The sequence below is a fragment of the Astatotilapia calliptera genome, chromosome 14 (genome assembly GCF_964374335.1).
Source record: "Astatotilapia calliptera chromosome 14, fAstCal68.1, whole genome shotgun sequence".
In the NCBI taxonomy this organism is placed as follows: Eukaryota; Metazoa; Chordata; class Actinopteri; order Cichliformes; family Cichlidae; genus Astatotilapia; species Astatotilapia calliptera.
Genome location: NC_137435.1, coordinates 22931629 through 22948035, shown reverse-complemented (window position 1 = coordinate 22948035; position 16407 = coordinate 22931629). Strand labels below are relative to the sequence as shown.

Here is a 16407-nt window from a genome sequence, read left to right as displayed (position 1 = left end):
CAAATCATTCAGAAATTTATTTACAAAAAATCAAAATACAATTGCAGGTAAAAAAAAAAAAATCCATTTCCTGAAATACCATTTAAAATCGATTAACTGAGAAACATGTGCATATAATACAAAGATTAAGAAGCAAAACAAACATGGAAAAAGAATGATGAACTGTTAAAAACAAAGTCCCGATGAACTATTTGTGGGTGAACGGATGTGGGGGGCTTGACCAGTCATCAGACTTTCATCCTTCGCATCATCTGTAAGTTTGAAAGAAAAGAAAAAGACAAAGATTAAACCAAAACTCAGGAAAATGCATTTCAGCAACACTGCTACAAAACAAGATTTAATAACATCTGAATACAATAAAATGTTGTTGCACATGTCAGAAATAAAAACCACACCCTGTGCTGTTGTCCTTTCATAAACCACTGAAGTGTCAGATGTTTACCTTGCGAGCGCTGGCTGTCAATCCAGGAGACTTTGCAGATCTGCTGGCAGCTTGGGGAGATTTCCTCGATCCTTTCGTTACCACTTGAGGTGATTTAAAGTTTCCAGTTCTCCCAGCTTGTCTCACACCACCACGTGAACTCCCCGATGGCATTTTTTCCTGGTGCTTGCGTGCGCTCGTCTGAGCAGGCGACTTCTTCAAGCTGTCGCCTGGGGATTTACGTGCAGAGCTGCGCAGCTTGTTCAGATGTTTCTTCAGGTAGTTATTGCTTTTAGGGGTGTTTTCGATGGTAAACATCATTGACTGCCTCCGCTCAGCCTGAGAGTAATGCAAGTGAAACTTAGCAAAGCGCTCAAAAACAAAGTTTTGTCACAATTTTGTGTGAGCTAAAATTACACTCACTGGGCTGAGGGCAGCACGAAGAGTAGAGCTCGAAGGACCACTGCTCACGCTCCTGTTTTTCGGGGTGAGTGGACGAGGGAAGCAGCTGGCTTTCATCTTTTTCTTCAGGTTGAGATAAAAAGCAAACATAAAGTTACAATTTAAACATTTTTCTACTTATTTTGGATGACTATTCAATAACTATACAATATACTATCCACCAGTAATAGTATACCACAGTTTCCTGTTCATGGTTCAACCAACCTCAGGTGAAGTTTGGTGTAGGGACAATGTGGATGAAGGCTGCTTTGTGCCTTTTGGGCTCCTCAGCTGATAGGAGCTGGCGGTCCTTGAGGGTAGCTGGCCTGGCATCAAGGACAGACGGTCGGAGCGAGTGCCGGCAGCAGCACCCACCTGCCCCAACATGAGTGACTGTCGATGTGAGATGAGGGAATCCCGCAGCTGGCTTGGAACCATGGATGCTCGGCGGATTGTGTCTGACGGGTCACCTGTACGCAGCTCTTCGTCTGTAAAAACCAATGGACCGCTCCTTCCAGTCTAGAAGAAGAAAGATTTTAGTGCATTCAGTATACAGACGTTTAATTAGGAACAAATGGTAAATGGCCTGCATTTGTATAGTGCTTTACTCAGTCCCTAAGGACCCCAAAGTGCTTTACACTACATTCAGTCATTCACCCACACACACACATTCACACACTGGCGATGGCAAGCTACGTTGTAGCCACAGCTGCCCTGGGACGCACTGACAGAGGCGAGGCTGCCAGACACTGGCGCCACCGGGCCCTCTGACCACCACCAGTAGGCAAACATGGAGTTAGTATCTTGCCCAAGGATATTTGGATGCAGCCATGCAGCCAGGAGGCAGCCTGGGATCGAACCACCGACCCTCTGATTAGTAGCTGACCTGCTCTGCCACCTGAGCTACAGCCACCCAACACACTATTTGAGAAATTTGGCATCCAAGTTCTTTTCTTATCACCTCAGACTCAACAGGGTAGCTGCTTTTTAGGTGAGGCAGACAGGCCTTGTTCCTGGACTGGAGCTCCGCAATCCTCTGCCAGTCTTCAGGTCCACCATCAGGCTCGTTTTCTGCTCCAACGCAGAAGGTACTGGTGGCTGAAAAGAAACAGATGACGCAAAACAGTTACACATACACACAAATCTCAGGTTTTACAGTTGTTACTATGAACGTGCAGCTCCAATTTCAGCTTCCATCAAAAACAGTGATTCCCAAAGTGTGGGCCAGCGTCCCCTTATGGGCCACAAAGGTACTGCAGGTGGGCCACATCAGTAACAGAAATTTAGCTTGAAATCACTCACAAATACAAGTTACATACTTATATAAATTTAGTTATATAAAAAGTGAATTATAACTAGTAAAGGGAGGTGGTTAGTTGAAATAATTTTAATTAAATAATCTTTACAATTGTAATAACTGCAATTATATTTCTTCCATAATCAAGCAGCCTGAGTTGCTCCAACTATACAGTAATTTAATAATGTTATAACTGCATTATAAATAATGCTGTTTCTCTCTGAAAGCTTATTAGAATTACAATTTAAAACTTAAATGAAGTTCCATCACGATTCTGCAACTCTTTCCTTTCAGGAGGGAAAACTGATCCTTTTACTCACGCTGTACATGGATGGTGCTCCGTCTGTACCCTGGAAGCCCAATGAGTTGGTCGCTGGCAGAGCTGGTCCTTCTGGCGGGAGTGTCAAACAGCTCCATAGACACGGGCCGGGCAGAGTTTGCATTAGCGAGGTTTGGCTGGGAGCGAGCTGAAGCCAGGCTGTAGGAGGTCTCATCAGCTTCACCGCAGCCCGGGGTCTTCTACAGATCAGAAATCAACAGTCACAACTACAGTAATACTCGGATGGAAGTTTTGGGATATTTAGAAGGGGAAACGTTGGACCACTTAAATGTATTGTTAAGGTGCTGCGGTGAATTATTATGTGCTGCCAACAAGCAAGTGATGTACACAAAGATCTATTAGTCAACTAATCTTTTAGTATGATAGTTAAAACTTGAGACAGTGATTCCTTGTTAGAGAAAGGCATCAGAGAAATTTTAGAAACTGGTTAAATGAAACAATAACAATAATACTAGTAAACCTTCATCAGCATAGTGACTAAATTACATAAATAGTGAAGTTGAAACACCTGTAATTTAAAAAAAATACAGAGAATATTAAAAATAAACCAATTTTATCAGTGTGTATTATTGTGAACATGCAGTAAGCGTGTGTGAGTTTCCTCCACCTTGGTCATAGTGATGTTTATAACCTGTGTGGTTCTGCGGCGTTTGACTGATGAAGTTGGATTTTTTTGGGTTGAATCCATAATTTCCTCTGCACCGGTCCTGAGAAAGAAAAGGAATTTGAAAATGAAAGATTTTGAAAGCAATTAAATCAGTATTGTTTCTAATACATGAAATACAATTTAGACACAATTATCTGTACAATTGTGTCCTATTCAGTTTTATACATTAAAATTACATTTAAGAACAAATGTTAAAGGGTCTGAATAATAAATTATTTTACTACAGTAACCAGGAAATAAAGTACTCACTCCTTAAAGGAGTAAAGAGTTGCAAAGTGTTTCGTAATCGCACAATATTAGGGGACAAGATATAATCACTGCTAATTTTTAAATTTTGTCTTGATAATAAAACACGTCTTGGTAAGATCACAACCAATCTAGAGCTAAAAATGCGTAAGGAGTATGACCACAAAAGCACCTCTTGACTTGTCTGGTGTTTATAGGAGTAAAGTACAAAGTTTCCAGTGACTCGGCCTTTAGACCCCGGCGTTTGGCTGCCAAGCGTTCTGAACTGCGAACAAGTGGTGTGCTGGATTCATCGGGCGCTGAGAGTTTTCTGAAAAAGTTTGTTTTAAAAAAAAGAAAGAAAACAATGTGCATTAATCACTACCCCCACTAAATCTTTCCAAATCCAATATAACACTTTCACCTTCCACACAGTGAGTGTCTGCATGTATACAGTTGTTTTTGGGAGAACTACCACAAAGGTGATATTCAGAATTCTGGCAGGTGTTTGTGTGTCTAGTGGGACATATTGTGTTTTGTCAGTACTACAGTAGTCATGAAACATCACAGGTGTGTCGTTGGGATTGAAATGAAGTTTGAGGATGCGTGTAGGAACACAGAGTGGAGGCATGTCAGAATTTATGGGCCACAGCCCCTGAAACATGAATATCAATTTGTCATCCCATTTGGATTGTTTTCCATTTGTAATGCATTACTGCATCATCGTGTGAGTCATGTAATGCATTTTAGTCCAAGAACACACTGACTTCAGCTGGAGCCATCCTGTACAAGGTGGGCTTCAGTTATCTGTTACTCAAGTCACAGCTTTTAAAAGATTTTGCATCTCCTCTTCTTTAGAACACCAATCTTTTAACTTTGTTCTGTGCGTTTAATTTATTTTCCCGTCTGTTTGGTGAACAAGTCCTATAAAAAGATTCTGAGAAACCTTAACCCAACACTAACCTTGTGGAGTTTAGAGAGTCTTCCATACTGCTCTGGTCCAGGCTATCTGAGCTCATAGCTCTCTTCACCTGTGCTCTAGTGCAAACCCCCGAGTTTGAGTAAGGCACCTCAAAGAAACACGAGCTTGTTGCACTGCCTCCATTGGCATGAATCTTATTCTGTACTCTTAAATTCTGGTCAGCACAGGCAAGCTGAAAGTAAAGAAATTGTGACAGAACGGGTTAAAATGCTAAAAAAATAAAATAAAATTCAGGTGTGGTTTTAATTTCTTCTATGTTTCTGCTTATTGTGTTCAATCGTCATGCTTTAAACTGCAATACTAACCTGTGCCTCCAAGCTGGCCACCCTGTGTGAAAGTGTCTTCTCATTGGCTTGAGCCTTGTCCAAATCAAGCTGAAGTACTTTCTTTTCCATTATCATAGTGTGCATTTCATGCTCTTTAGCTTCAAGAGAAAGCTTGAGAGCATCCACTTCTTCTTGGCTTTTCTGGAGAAGCTGCTTCTTGCTGTTGTAATGATTTGCAGCCTTCTCCATCTGTGGTATTCAAAACACGTATCTTAATTTTCTAGTCCAGATCATTTATCTCACACACAAAAAAATTCTCATGAACAAAACAATTATATTAAGAGATAAGCAGAAATAAAAATGATTACATTCTCAAACAAATCCAAACAGATGTTCAGTCACAAGCAGTAAAATATATTTTGTAACAGTTTCTGGTCACACCAACCTGAGCCTTGTAGTGTTCAGCAGCCTCTGATTTAGTGGCAAGCTGTTCCTGCAGATCTCTCTTGATTAGCTCAATTTCTTCTGCTTTCTCTTGCTCTTTCAGCAATTTCTCATTCTCCATTTTCAGTATTTCCAGCTCTTGCTGCAGTACAGACTCAAGCTTCCGTGAGGCTACATTCTCCCTCTTTAGGGCCAGGTTGGCTTGGAGAAGTCTTTCCTTCTCAAAAACTATGGCTTCGTGATCTTTTTCTGCCTGGAGTATTCTAACCAAAAGCACCTGTTTTTCTTGGACAAGAGTATCCTTCTCTTTGAGTGTGGTAACCTGCATCTCCTGCACAGTCTCTTTCAACCTGATGTTAGTAACTTGTGTTGCTTCATGTTGTGTCAACTCTGCAGCTGCGGATGCAAGCTGTTGCTGAAGGAGGTTTATTTGCTGAGCAGACTCTTGCTGAGTTTCAACTAATTTCTGCTCTTTGGCCAGAAGCCTTTCCACCTCCTCCTTCAAATCCTGGATCTCATTTTGGAGAACATAGGTCTGTTTGGAGCTCTCCTGTTGTATCTCAGCCACAAGTTTCTCACTAGCTTCAGCTTCAGCTTTTGTTTTTTGTATCACGTTAGCTTGAGCAGTGACCTCCTCTCTGAGTGTGTTTATACTTTGGTCTTTATCAGCTCCAAGTGTCTTGACAACTGACAACTCTGCCTGAAGGACTTTAACCTTCTCCTCTGCCTTTGTGAGAGACTCTCTCATGTCACATACTTGGTTTTTCAGAGTTTCGATCTCTTGTTCTAGCATGTCAGAGTGGATTGAGCCCTCTTTTCTAAGTGTGACCAGTTGTTCTTCTTTGGCCTCGACCTGCTCTCTCAGCCGCTTTACCTCATCTTCTGAGGTCATCATCATGTTTTGTAGAGAGTCCTTTTCCTGAGAAAACTCAAATTCCTTCTGTTTCAGCAGGTTTTCTTTAACCTGAGCCTGCTCTGTTGCAGTCTTCAGTGATTCATTCAAACACTGCACTTGACCCTGAAGACTTTGGATCTCATTCTGTAGAGCCTCTGACTCCATGTAGTTGTTGGTCTTCATCTCATCTACCTCAGCCTCTTTAGTCTGGATTTCCTGCTTCAGTCGATTCACTTCTGCTTCAAGAACTGAAATTTGCTTCCTAAGCTCTTCAATCTGCAAAGTGCTTTCCTCTTGCTGTTTGGCCATTACAGCTTCTCTGGCTTGAGCGTGCTCCTTGGCCATCTCAAGAGAATGGGTCATGCTCTTTATTTGGTTGTTCAGATCATCAAGCTCTTGCTGTAACAATTCAGAGCGTGTAGAGGCCTCAGTCTCTAGCAGAGCCATCTGTTCCTCTTTTGCCTGGACCTCATTTTTCATTCGCTTCATCTCTTCCTCAGAGGCAAACAGTTGTCGCTGCAACAGCTCTTTCTGGACGACGCTCTCCTGCTCCTGTTTTTCAAGCACAACTAGCTGCTCTTGAAACTTCTCCTCTGCCTTTGTGAGAGACTCTCTCGTGTCACATACTTGGTTTTTCAGAGTTTCGATCTCTTGTTCTAGCATGTCAGAGTGGATTGAGCCCTCTTTTCTAAGTGTGACCAGTTGTTCTTCTTTGGCCTCGACCTGCTCTCTCAGCCGCTTTACCTCATCTTCTGAGGTCATCACCATATTTTGTAGAGAGTCCTTTTCCTGAGAAAACTCAAATTCCTTCTGTTTCAGCAGGTTTTCTTTAACCTGAGCCTGCTCTGTTGCAGTCTTCAGTGATTCATTCAAACACTGCACTTGACCCTGAAGACTTTGGATCTCATTCTGTAGAGCCTCTGACTCCATGTAGTTGTTGGTCTTCATCTCATCTACCTCAGCCTCTTTAGTCTGGATTTCCTGCTTCATTCTATTTACTTCTGCCTCAAGAACTGAAATGTGTTTCCCAAGCTCTTCACTCTGCAAAGTGCTTTCCTCTTGCTGTTTGGCCATTACAGCTTCTCTGGCTTGAGCGTGCTCCTTGGCCATCTCAAGAGAATGGGTCATGCTCTTTATTTGGTTGTTCAGATCATCAAGCTCTTGCTGCAACAATTCAGAGCGTGTAGAGGCCTCAGTCTCTAGCAGAGCCATCTGTTCCTCTTTTGCCTGGACCTCATTTTTCATTCGCTTCATCTCTTCCTCAGAGGCAAACAGTTGTCGCTGCAACAGCTCTTTCTGGACGACGCTCTCCTGCTCCTGTTTTTCAAGCACAACTAGCTGCTCTTGAAACTTCTCCTCTGCCTTTGTGAGAGACTCTCTCGTGTCACATACTTGGTTTTTCAGAGTTTCGATCTCTTGTTCTAGCATGTCAGAGTGGATTGAGCCCTCTTTTCTAAGTGTGACCAGTTGTTCTTCTTTGGCCTCGACCTGCTCTCTCAGCCGCTTTACCTCATCTTCTGAGGTCATCACCATATTTTGTAGAGAGTCCTTTTTCTGAGAAAACTCAAATTCCTTCTGTTTCAGCAGGTTTTCTTTAACCTGAGCCTGCTCTGTTGCAGTCTTCAGTGATTCATTCAAACACTGCACTTGACCCTGAAGACTTTGGATCTCATTCTGTAGAGCCTCTGACTCCATGTAGTTGTTGGTCTTCATCTCATCTACCTCAGCCTCTTTAGTCTGGATTTCCTGCTTCATTCTATTTACTTCTGCCTCAAGAACTGAAATGTGTTTCCCAAGCTCTTCACTCTGCAAAGTGCTTTCCTCTTGCTGTTTGGCCATTACAGCTTCTCTGGCTTGAGCGTGCTCCTTGGCCATCTCAAGAGAATGGGTCATGCTCTTTATTTGGTTGTTCAGATCATCAAGCTCTTGCTGCAACAATTCAGAGCGTGTAGAGGCCTCAGTCTCTAGCAGAGCCATCTGTTCCTCTTTTGCCTGGACCTCATTTTTCATTCGCTTCATCTCTTCCTCAGAGGCAAACAGTTGTCGCTGCAACAGCTCTTTCTGGACGACGCTCTCCTGCTCCTGTTTTTCAAGCACAACTAGCTGCTCTTGAAACTTCTCCTCTGCCTTTGTGAGAGACTCTCTCGTGTCACATACTTGGTTTTTCAGAGTTTCGATCTCTTGTTCTAGCATGTCAGAGTGGATTGAGCCCTCTTTTCTAAGTGTGACCAGTTGTTCTTCTTTGGCCTCGACCTGCTCTCTCAGCCGCTTTACCTCTTCTTCTGAGGTCATCATCATGTTTTGTAGAGAGTCCTTTTTCTGAGAAAACTCAAATTCCTTCTGTTTCAGCAGGTTTTCTTTAACCTGAGCCTGCTCTGTTGCAGTCTTCAGTGATTCATTCAAACACTGCACTTGACCCTGAAGACTTTGGATCTCATTCTGTAGAGCCTCTGACTCCATGTAGTTGTTGGTCTTCATCTCATCTACCTCAGCCTCTTTAGTCTGGATTTCCTGCTTCAGTCGATTCACTTCTGCTTCAAGAACTGAAATTTGCTTCCTAAGCTCTTCAATCTGCAAAGTGCTTTCCTCTTGCTGTTTGGCCATTACAGCTTCTCTGGCTTGAGCGTGCTCCTTGGCCATCTCAAGAGAATGGGTCATGCTCTTTATTTGGTTGTTCAGATCATCAAGCTCTTGCTGCAACAATTCAGAGCATGTAGAGGCCTCAGTCTCTAGCAGAGCCATCTGTTCTTCCTTAGCATGAATATCTGCATTTAGCCTCTTGATTTCTTCTCGAGATGCTGTCTTCTGCTTCTCGAGTGCTTCCATATGTTCAGCACTTTGTTGTTGAAGTAGCTCTATTTGTTGGACATTCTCTTGTGTGGTTTTATCTAGCAAGTCTTGCTTCATGTGAATTTCCTGCTCCGCCTGTTTGAGAGATGAACTAAGGTCTTCCACTTGAGCTGTTAAGATCTGGATTTTGTCACTGAGAGTTTCTTGCACATTAGACTTCTCAAGAAGTAACTTGGCAAGCTCTTCTTCTTTGGCTTGAATTTCATCTTTGTTTTTGTTAGTTTCATGTGTAAGAATGTCAACTTCATCTTTGAGACTGTTAATTTGTTGCTCTTTAACAGCCAACAGAGAAGTAGCAGCAGCTAACTTTGTCTCAAGATCGTTCACCTTTTCTTCAGTCTGATGAAGAAGATCTTCCTTTGCTTGCTTAATTTCCTGTAGTTTTTTAATTTCTTGTTCACAAGCAGCAATATGCTGTTGTAGCCTGTCTGTCTGCTCATTTTTTTGCTCCTCAACCTGCTCAAGCTGAAGCTTAAGGACTCTGATCTCTTCTTGAAGAACTCCCCTCTGCTCATGTATCTCCTTAATTTCTTGGTGGCATTCCTCCAGTTGCTGAGTTTTAGCATGAATCTCCAGCTCAGCCTTTTTCAGGGAGAAATGTGTAGTCTCTAGCTCATTCTTCAAACCCCTGATTTCAGTCTCCAACATTTCTCTCTGGCAATTTAAGAAGAACCAACAATTATAATCAATGAAGTAGAAAATAAAATTTCCAAACTTAAACTGAAAATAGGGCTGCTCAATTAATCGAATTTTAATCACGATTACGATCTGGGCTTTCAACGATCATTAAAAATGACTGAGCACACCTCTCTGCATTTCGAACACGTGTCAGAGCAGCGGTCCACAACCTTTTTTGCGCCACGGACCGGTTTATGCCCGACAATATTTTCATGGACCGGCCTTTAAGGTGTCGCGTATAAATACAACAAAATAAAACTAGTACCAGTACCGAAAAAAAGAAAATTTATTCATACCACACGTGAAAAGACCAAGGAAAACCGAGTAAATGATAAAAATGATAACAAAATAATGCTGAAAAACGATAAAAACCCTGAAAACTATACATTTCACACCTGAGCCTCAACTCTCGCGGCCCGGTACCAAACGACTCGGACCGGTACCGGTTCAGGGACCGCTGATTAAGAGGACCTGAGGGATGCTCGGAAAGCTCAGCAGAAGTTATTTGGAGAGGAGAGTGACTGCCGTTGGTTGAAAAGAGAGGTAAAAAACTTCAGTGGTGTGGAAACATTATGGATTGGCGGAGTCAGACGTGGATCAAGTAGACACAGTGTGTAAACTTTGCTACAGTGTCGTAGCTGCACCACAGAGCAACACTGCAAAGTTCACTAAACATAGAGGTTTACATTTTTCATTTATTTTTTATATTGCAAACATTTGCACTGTTATCAGTATTTGACCACTATTTTATATTATTTTTTGACAATCTTTAAAGTCATTATTCAACACATTGTTATTGTTAAAAAAATATCGTCAAATAATCGAGATCTCAATTTCAGTGAAAATAATCGTGATTATCATTTTTGCCATAATCGAGCAGCCCTAACTGAAAATAAACAATTCAAGATGTTTATCGCTTACCATAATATTTTATAAAATTTTTTATATTTTCAATTAAGTTTGCTTTTAAAATTGTTAGCTTTTACATATAATTACCTCTACTATGGGTCCCATATTTTCCCCAACTTCATCCTTACTGGCCTTGCTTATTTCATCCTCCAAACAGGAAATCTTTCCTTGAAGGATTTGAATTTGTTCTGTAAGGAGTTCCTGAGAAATGAGAAAGGGAGCAGCTTACAGTAAATTAATTTGTATAAAACCCAACATTTAATGAGAGCAATGGAGAAATAAGATTACTTACAGTCAACACAAAACTAATATAACTACTCTTCTTTATTTATAATAAAATAGGCAGACATGAGCATTTAAATGTGCTTTTCTTCTGAGTCTTCAACAGACATGATGTTTCCTATTCATTGTCCTTTTTGCATTCAGATTTCTCTGAATGACACAGGAATGCATGTTAAACAATATCTCTTGTGAATCTATACCTTTTGAGCAGTTGCTTGGTTGAGCTCAGACTGTAGATTGTTTCTTTTGTTTCTCCACTCCTCCTGAGCGGACGCTTGACTTTCCGTCAGTCTACCAACTTCTGTCTCAAAGGCGGCAAGCTGTGAGCACACAGCTCTCACCTGAGAAAATTTTTAAAAATTAAAAAGGTTTTTCAAATCCATGTTTTGATCTCAAAACTGACACAAAAAACTCCTCAATACTTTAAAAGGTTTCTACTAGTGAAACACTCTCCAGAAACATGAAATGCACATGACCTTTACTGAATCCTGTCATGAGTGAGAATTCACTATCACAGATTTGCCTCAAAAGGTTTGGAAGCCGTAACAGCAGACACGTTCATTAGATCTTTAGTGTAATTAAGAGACCCTCAAGAAAAAACAAAAAAAAACAAAAACAACCAACAACTTAAAAACAAACAAACAAAAAAAAAAAAAAAAAACCCAGAATATTTTGCATGTTATTACCTGAGAAGAAAGCACACCATTTTCATCTGCAAGCTCATCCACTTTGCGCTCCATGAGTGAAGTGTTTGTCTTGAGGTCTTTATTTTGCTTCAGCATCTCATTAAGACGCTTTTGTAAGCTGGAAAATAAATAAATAAATAAAAAATTTACTTTAAAACACTTCTGTACAAAGGTCTTGAAGTACAGACTATTAGTCTGTTGTACAGAATTTAGTCTGTTGTTAGGGGGTTGCTAGGCAACATGATGACAAAATATTGTGTAACTTTTGTGGATAGAAATGAGATGTTATGGTTGTGATATTAAAATGATGATTTTATAGGTAGGGATGGGAATCGAAACCCGGTTCTTGTTGAGAACCAGTTCCCACTGTTTCAATTAACTGGAAGCCTAGGCTGTGAATCTCTTAAGATCTCACTGTTGGGTTTGTAAGGCCATGTTACTCCTAAATTTCTATCTTGTTCAAAGAGAAGATATAAAACAAAGTTATAAGCTAATCGACCTGTGTGTTCTTCTTTTTTAAAAACAAGAATCGATAAAGAATCAAGTTGTTAAACAGAATCGAAAAAGGAATCGGAATTGTGAAAATCTCATCAATTCCCATCCCTAGTTATAGGTTCATAAATCACTGTTCTTGGGTACTTACTCATCGTTCTTGATCTCAAGCTCATTAATTTGTTCTTTGGTAACATGCTCCTGATCACCTTGTTCTTCCTTTAGTTTATCCAGGCGGTACTGCAACTGGTTAATGCGAGACTCTGGGAAAGAGAGAGAAAGAAAACCAAAGCACGAAGCAAAGTCTACTGAAAACATGACAAGTATAAAAAGCTTAAATGAAAATGCAGACAATCTTAGACAAATATGAGTGGTGCTTTAACAAGAATTTTGCCATTTCTCAAGTCTATCAAAATGCAAACCATACATTCAACAGATAGTACCTCTTTGTTCAATGAGCGCAATCTTGCTGGCCAGCTCCCTCTCCAAACTATCTCGGTAGTCTCGCTCCTTGATCATCTGTCGCTGCATTTTCCTCAGCTGAAATTTCGGTGTGTTCATTACATCCTCCAGAGGAGAACTGCTGTGTGAATTAAGCAGATCAGAAAGGTAAAGATTTTCAACGAAATGATGACAACCTGTGGATTTTCATCATGTATATTATAAGATAATGTAATACAAGGAAGATTGGATTAACATAATCCATAAAACTGAATAAAAATGAATATTGCAACATAACCTGAAAATATTTAAGTCATATCTGGTACCTGACTGAAGAAGAAGCCACAGTTTCTATGTCCACAAATTTAATTCTACTGGTTCGGTGGAAGAAAGGAGACTCATCACCCAAGAAGGAAGAGATGCTTGACATGTTGGTACCAGAGGTGGCTGCTGATTGCTCAAATATTTCTTGAGAGAAAGTCAAATCTGAGACAAATATTGCACAATAGAGTCAAACCAATTAGTTAGTTTGTTTTGATAAAAACTTCTTATTACAGTCTACCTCGGAGGGGAAAAACAAAAGTGACATATTTGCGACTTACGTTTTCCTCTCAGATGAGCGTCAAGTTCCTCGCTCAAATAAACACAACCCTCACTCTCCATCACAAAGGAACTAGTTAGGTGTGCTAGTTCCCGCTAGCAGAGTGGGAATAAATAAATACACACAGAATTAAAATAATAGCACCAAGCAACTCATGAGAAATGAGATGAGATGTATAAGTGTGACCACAATACACCAGCAGCTCCCAGCTTACCTCCACATCGCAGTCCAACATGTTCAGAGTGCAGTGGTCATTCATCATATCATGGTATACAAGCAACAAAAGCACCTAGTGATGTTGCAATAAAAAAGTATGATAAGTGTTTTCTTTGGGCCTTTGAAAAGAAAAATGAAAAACAAAGAGGAAGTTTTTTACCTTTGAAATTTCAGCTGTTAGGCTGATGCCATCTCTAATGTGGTCCCAACGCAGAGAAGAGCTCTTGCTTGCATTAAATCTGCAGTCCCCTAAACAACAAAACACACACATGCTCAGGTCAGTAATATATTTATCTCCCATTATAATAAAAATGGTACCAGTGAGGAAGTTTTACAGTGAGGCTCAGGAAGAAAAGCCAATGATCTTTAAACATGAAGGTCAGTTGCTCACATACTGAAGCGTCCTTGTGCAAGACACTAAACCCCAAACTAACACTTATCCACTAGAGTTAATGTGTGTTATATGAATGAGTGAATTTCGCTTGTAGGCTAAAACACGCCCTGTAACAGTAGAAAAGTGTTAAATAAGTAGCAGTCCATCTACCAGGACACAATCTGGATCCCACCCAGGAATGCAGGGTGTGTCCAAAGGTGCAAAATATCTGTTATTTAAGGGAGAGAAAACAATGTGTTTAAAGTAAGGATGAGCTCCAAGTTCCTACATTAACACTTTCTGAAATACAAAGCCATTTAAGCCCAATCAGACCATGAAATCCCCTTTGATCATATGTACTTCAGTCATTGGTTTGGAACAACATAAGCCTCAATAAGCTAAAGTGCTGTGATTCACCAGCTGGAGCCTTTATTACATATATCTTGTATTAATATCACACTCGTACAAAAAGACACTCTTTTAAGAAGTCTCTCCAGAAAGAAACTCACTTTCTAGAAACTCTGCAATGACTCTGAACCGATCCTCAGTTGCATCATTTAGACAGGGGATGGGCTGCTTTTTCCTAAAATGACAAAGAAAAAGAAGAAAAATATAATAAAATAAATGTCTGTGAAGGTTCTCAGTCATCCAGGTCATCGTAGTCAAAGGAGCTTGGAAAGAAAAGCGTCTGGACTTCTTAAGTTACTTGAAGACGTTTCACCTCTCATCCGAGAAGCTTCCGAGAAGCTTCTCGGATGAGAGGTGCAAGGAAGTAGGAGCTCTATATTTTCCAAAAAGCACACAACCAACACGTTTAACACCCTGTCAGTCGCTGACACTCCCTGTTTACACAGGCTAAACATTACACCGCATTGCCAGCATACTTACAGCATATAAACAAGTCTAAGTAAGATCACTCCGTCCTGCAAGTCATCGATGGTCAGCTCTGAGTCACAGAGTTTTAAACTGTTCACCTATAAAATTATAGTTTGGAGAGAAAAAAACAAAACAAAAAAGGGTGATTAAAACTTTAAACATTAGTGCAATCATTTCACCGTAATGTCCACTAACATAACTCAACTTACCCAGGAAAGTAAAGACTTTACAGCCAAGTTCATCTCCATCTTGGCTGACCCTTTATTCAAAAAAGGGATTTGCACTCAGGAAACTATAAAACAAAAAGCTATGTTAAATACTTGCAAGCTATCCAATTAGCACCGATTAACATTGTTGCACGACATTTTTTTTAACTACTACTACTACTTAACAAGTACCTGACAATAATATCTACACTATGTTTCAGCAAAGTTATTTTGACCATAATGTTTTAAAACACCAGCTGCCGACCTACTGTTGCGCCGAAATAGAGCTGCCAAAGGGTTCAGTAACGTCTATTAAGTCGAACGGTAGTAAAAATCGTGACTCACCTTAAAGGTTAGCAATTCTTGCCACTTGTACAGCAGTAGTCTATAGTGTAACTTATTAGTGTCTGAAGATACGCCTGCCTGTCTACAGAACATAGAGTTACTGGTAGAAAATAAACAGTCCCATGTGAACTACCACCAAATTCAAAAAGAGACGAAGAAAATTGAACCAGCCAATCCGTTTACACGTATACTCGCGTCTGAAAAATAGGCAAAGTTGATTGGTTTACAAAGCGGAAGTTGTGCTCGATCATGTCCGGGCAACACAGGCACTGCGGAAAAGTTAAATAAATAAATTACATCCTATCTCATTTTTAAACACTTTATTTGACCTCCATGTCAAGTGATATGAGTTACGGAAAACGGCGAAGGAGAATTTGTAAGGGCGTAAGAGAACTGCGGCGTTCGTTCGGCGTCTCATGTTGATGACGTTTGCCAAGGTGAAACTACAATCTTCCGAGGAAGGACTACAAGCGCAGCTGTCAAAACGAATTGATGACTTTTGTTTTGGGTCACTATTGTTTAAACGTGGAAAACCCAGTGAAACATAGATCCTTACAATGGATGGAATAGAAAATAAATATATACACTCAGTGGACACTTTATTAGGTACACTTTGCTAGTTCTGGGTGGAACTACAGAAATACTTAAATGCTACCTGGCAGAAATTTAATTAGATACTGGAGTACTGGCCCAACTTTTATGTCTTGAATTAATTACATTCTCCATTTTGTAGACAAATTATGACTTGTAGAATAGCTGAGAGCCTGCAGGTGGCAGGCTAAACTATGATGACAATGTTCACATGACATTTTCTTTAAATGAGAGATTCGGCACAAGCTTTTACAGTAAACAGCCAGTGGGAGGTGAAAAAACACATTTCTCAGCACTATAGCTATATACTATACTATTTAGTTACTTATGGTTTTAAACTACACCGTTTGACATTCTATTTTATTTTTTAATCTATTAGCTATTATATATTTTTATATCTTTTGGTATGATGTCCAGAGGTACCAAAGAAGTTCAAATGTTTGATAAAAGGGCCTGAAATCCAACTTTTCCTGTGATGAAAGTGACTGTTTTTATGTTAAGGTCGGACTCCTGTGGGACTTATTTCAGTCAAAAACTAAGGACAGCTGCCAGTGACAGCTAAAGGAAACACACATGGCTTCAGCTGGTTAACCTATGACCTGATAGATGAAGTCCCTTTATTTTGGAATTGTGAATCTGTTGTTTGCCAGCTCTTTAAATTCATATAGACTGATATTTCATACCACACAGTGACAGAAAAACACCTTAGACATATTTAAATATAATCCTAACCCATGAATTCTCAAAACAGAATCAGCAAAATTAGAATTGAGGTGGCACTGAACCTTGACTGACTTGGAAACTTTCCCAACCTTGTGAAACCTTAAACCATGACAAAACACTGCAGAGGCGTGGATTTGAGTGACAGAGGCAGTGACCTTTA

At 40.2% G+C, this 16407-nt stretch overlaps 1 protein-coding gene across 5 annotated transcripts; it reads right to left on the bottom strand.

Moving 5' to 3' along the window:
* On the bottom strand, positions 1-15086 carry LOC113036389 (uncharacterized). 5 transcript variants are annotated; one of them, XM_026192721.2, is made up of 24 exons: positions 14934-15086; positions 14592-14674; positions 14395-14480; positions 14016-14089; positions 13294-13382; positions 13132-13206; positions 12919-13012; positions 12643-12802; positions 12319-12458; positions 12027-12138; positions 11384-11501; positions 10898-11038; positions 10503-10616; positions 5085-9482; positions 4679-4888; positions 4355-4545; positions 3585-3722; positions 3107-3206; positions 2480-2678; positions 1824-1960; positions 1088-1381; positions 845-946; positions 443-760; positions 1-251 (listed from the first exon to the last, which is right to left on the bottom strand). In XM_026192721.2, exons 2-24 carry the CDS (start codon positions 14628-14630, stop codon positions 228-230), a joined length of 7353 nt encoding a protein of 2450 aa, XP_026048506.2. In that variant the 5' UTR covers positions 14631-14674; positions 14934-15086; the 3' UTR covers positions 1-227. The 5 variants fall into 5 exon arrangements, with proteins under 5 accessions (XP_026048506.2, XP_080144744.1, XP_080144745.1 ...); XM_080288618.1 differs by having other exon boundaries at positions 2480-2675; XM_080288619.1 differs by having other exon boundaries at positions 3131-3206.
* Positions 15087-16407: the final 1321 nt, after the last annotated feature.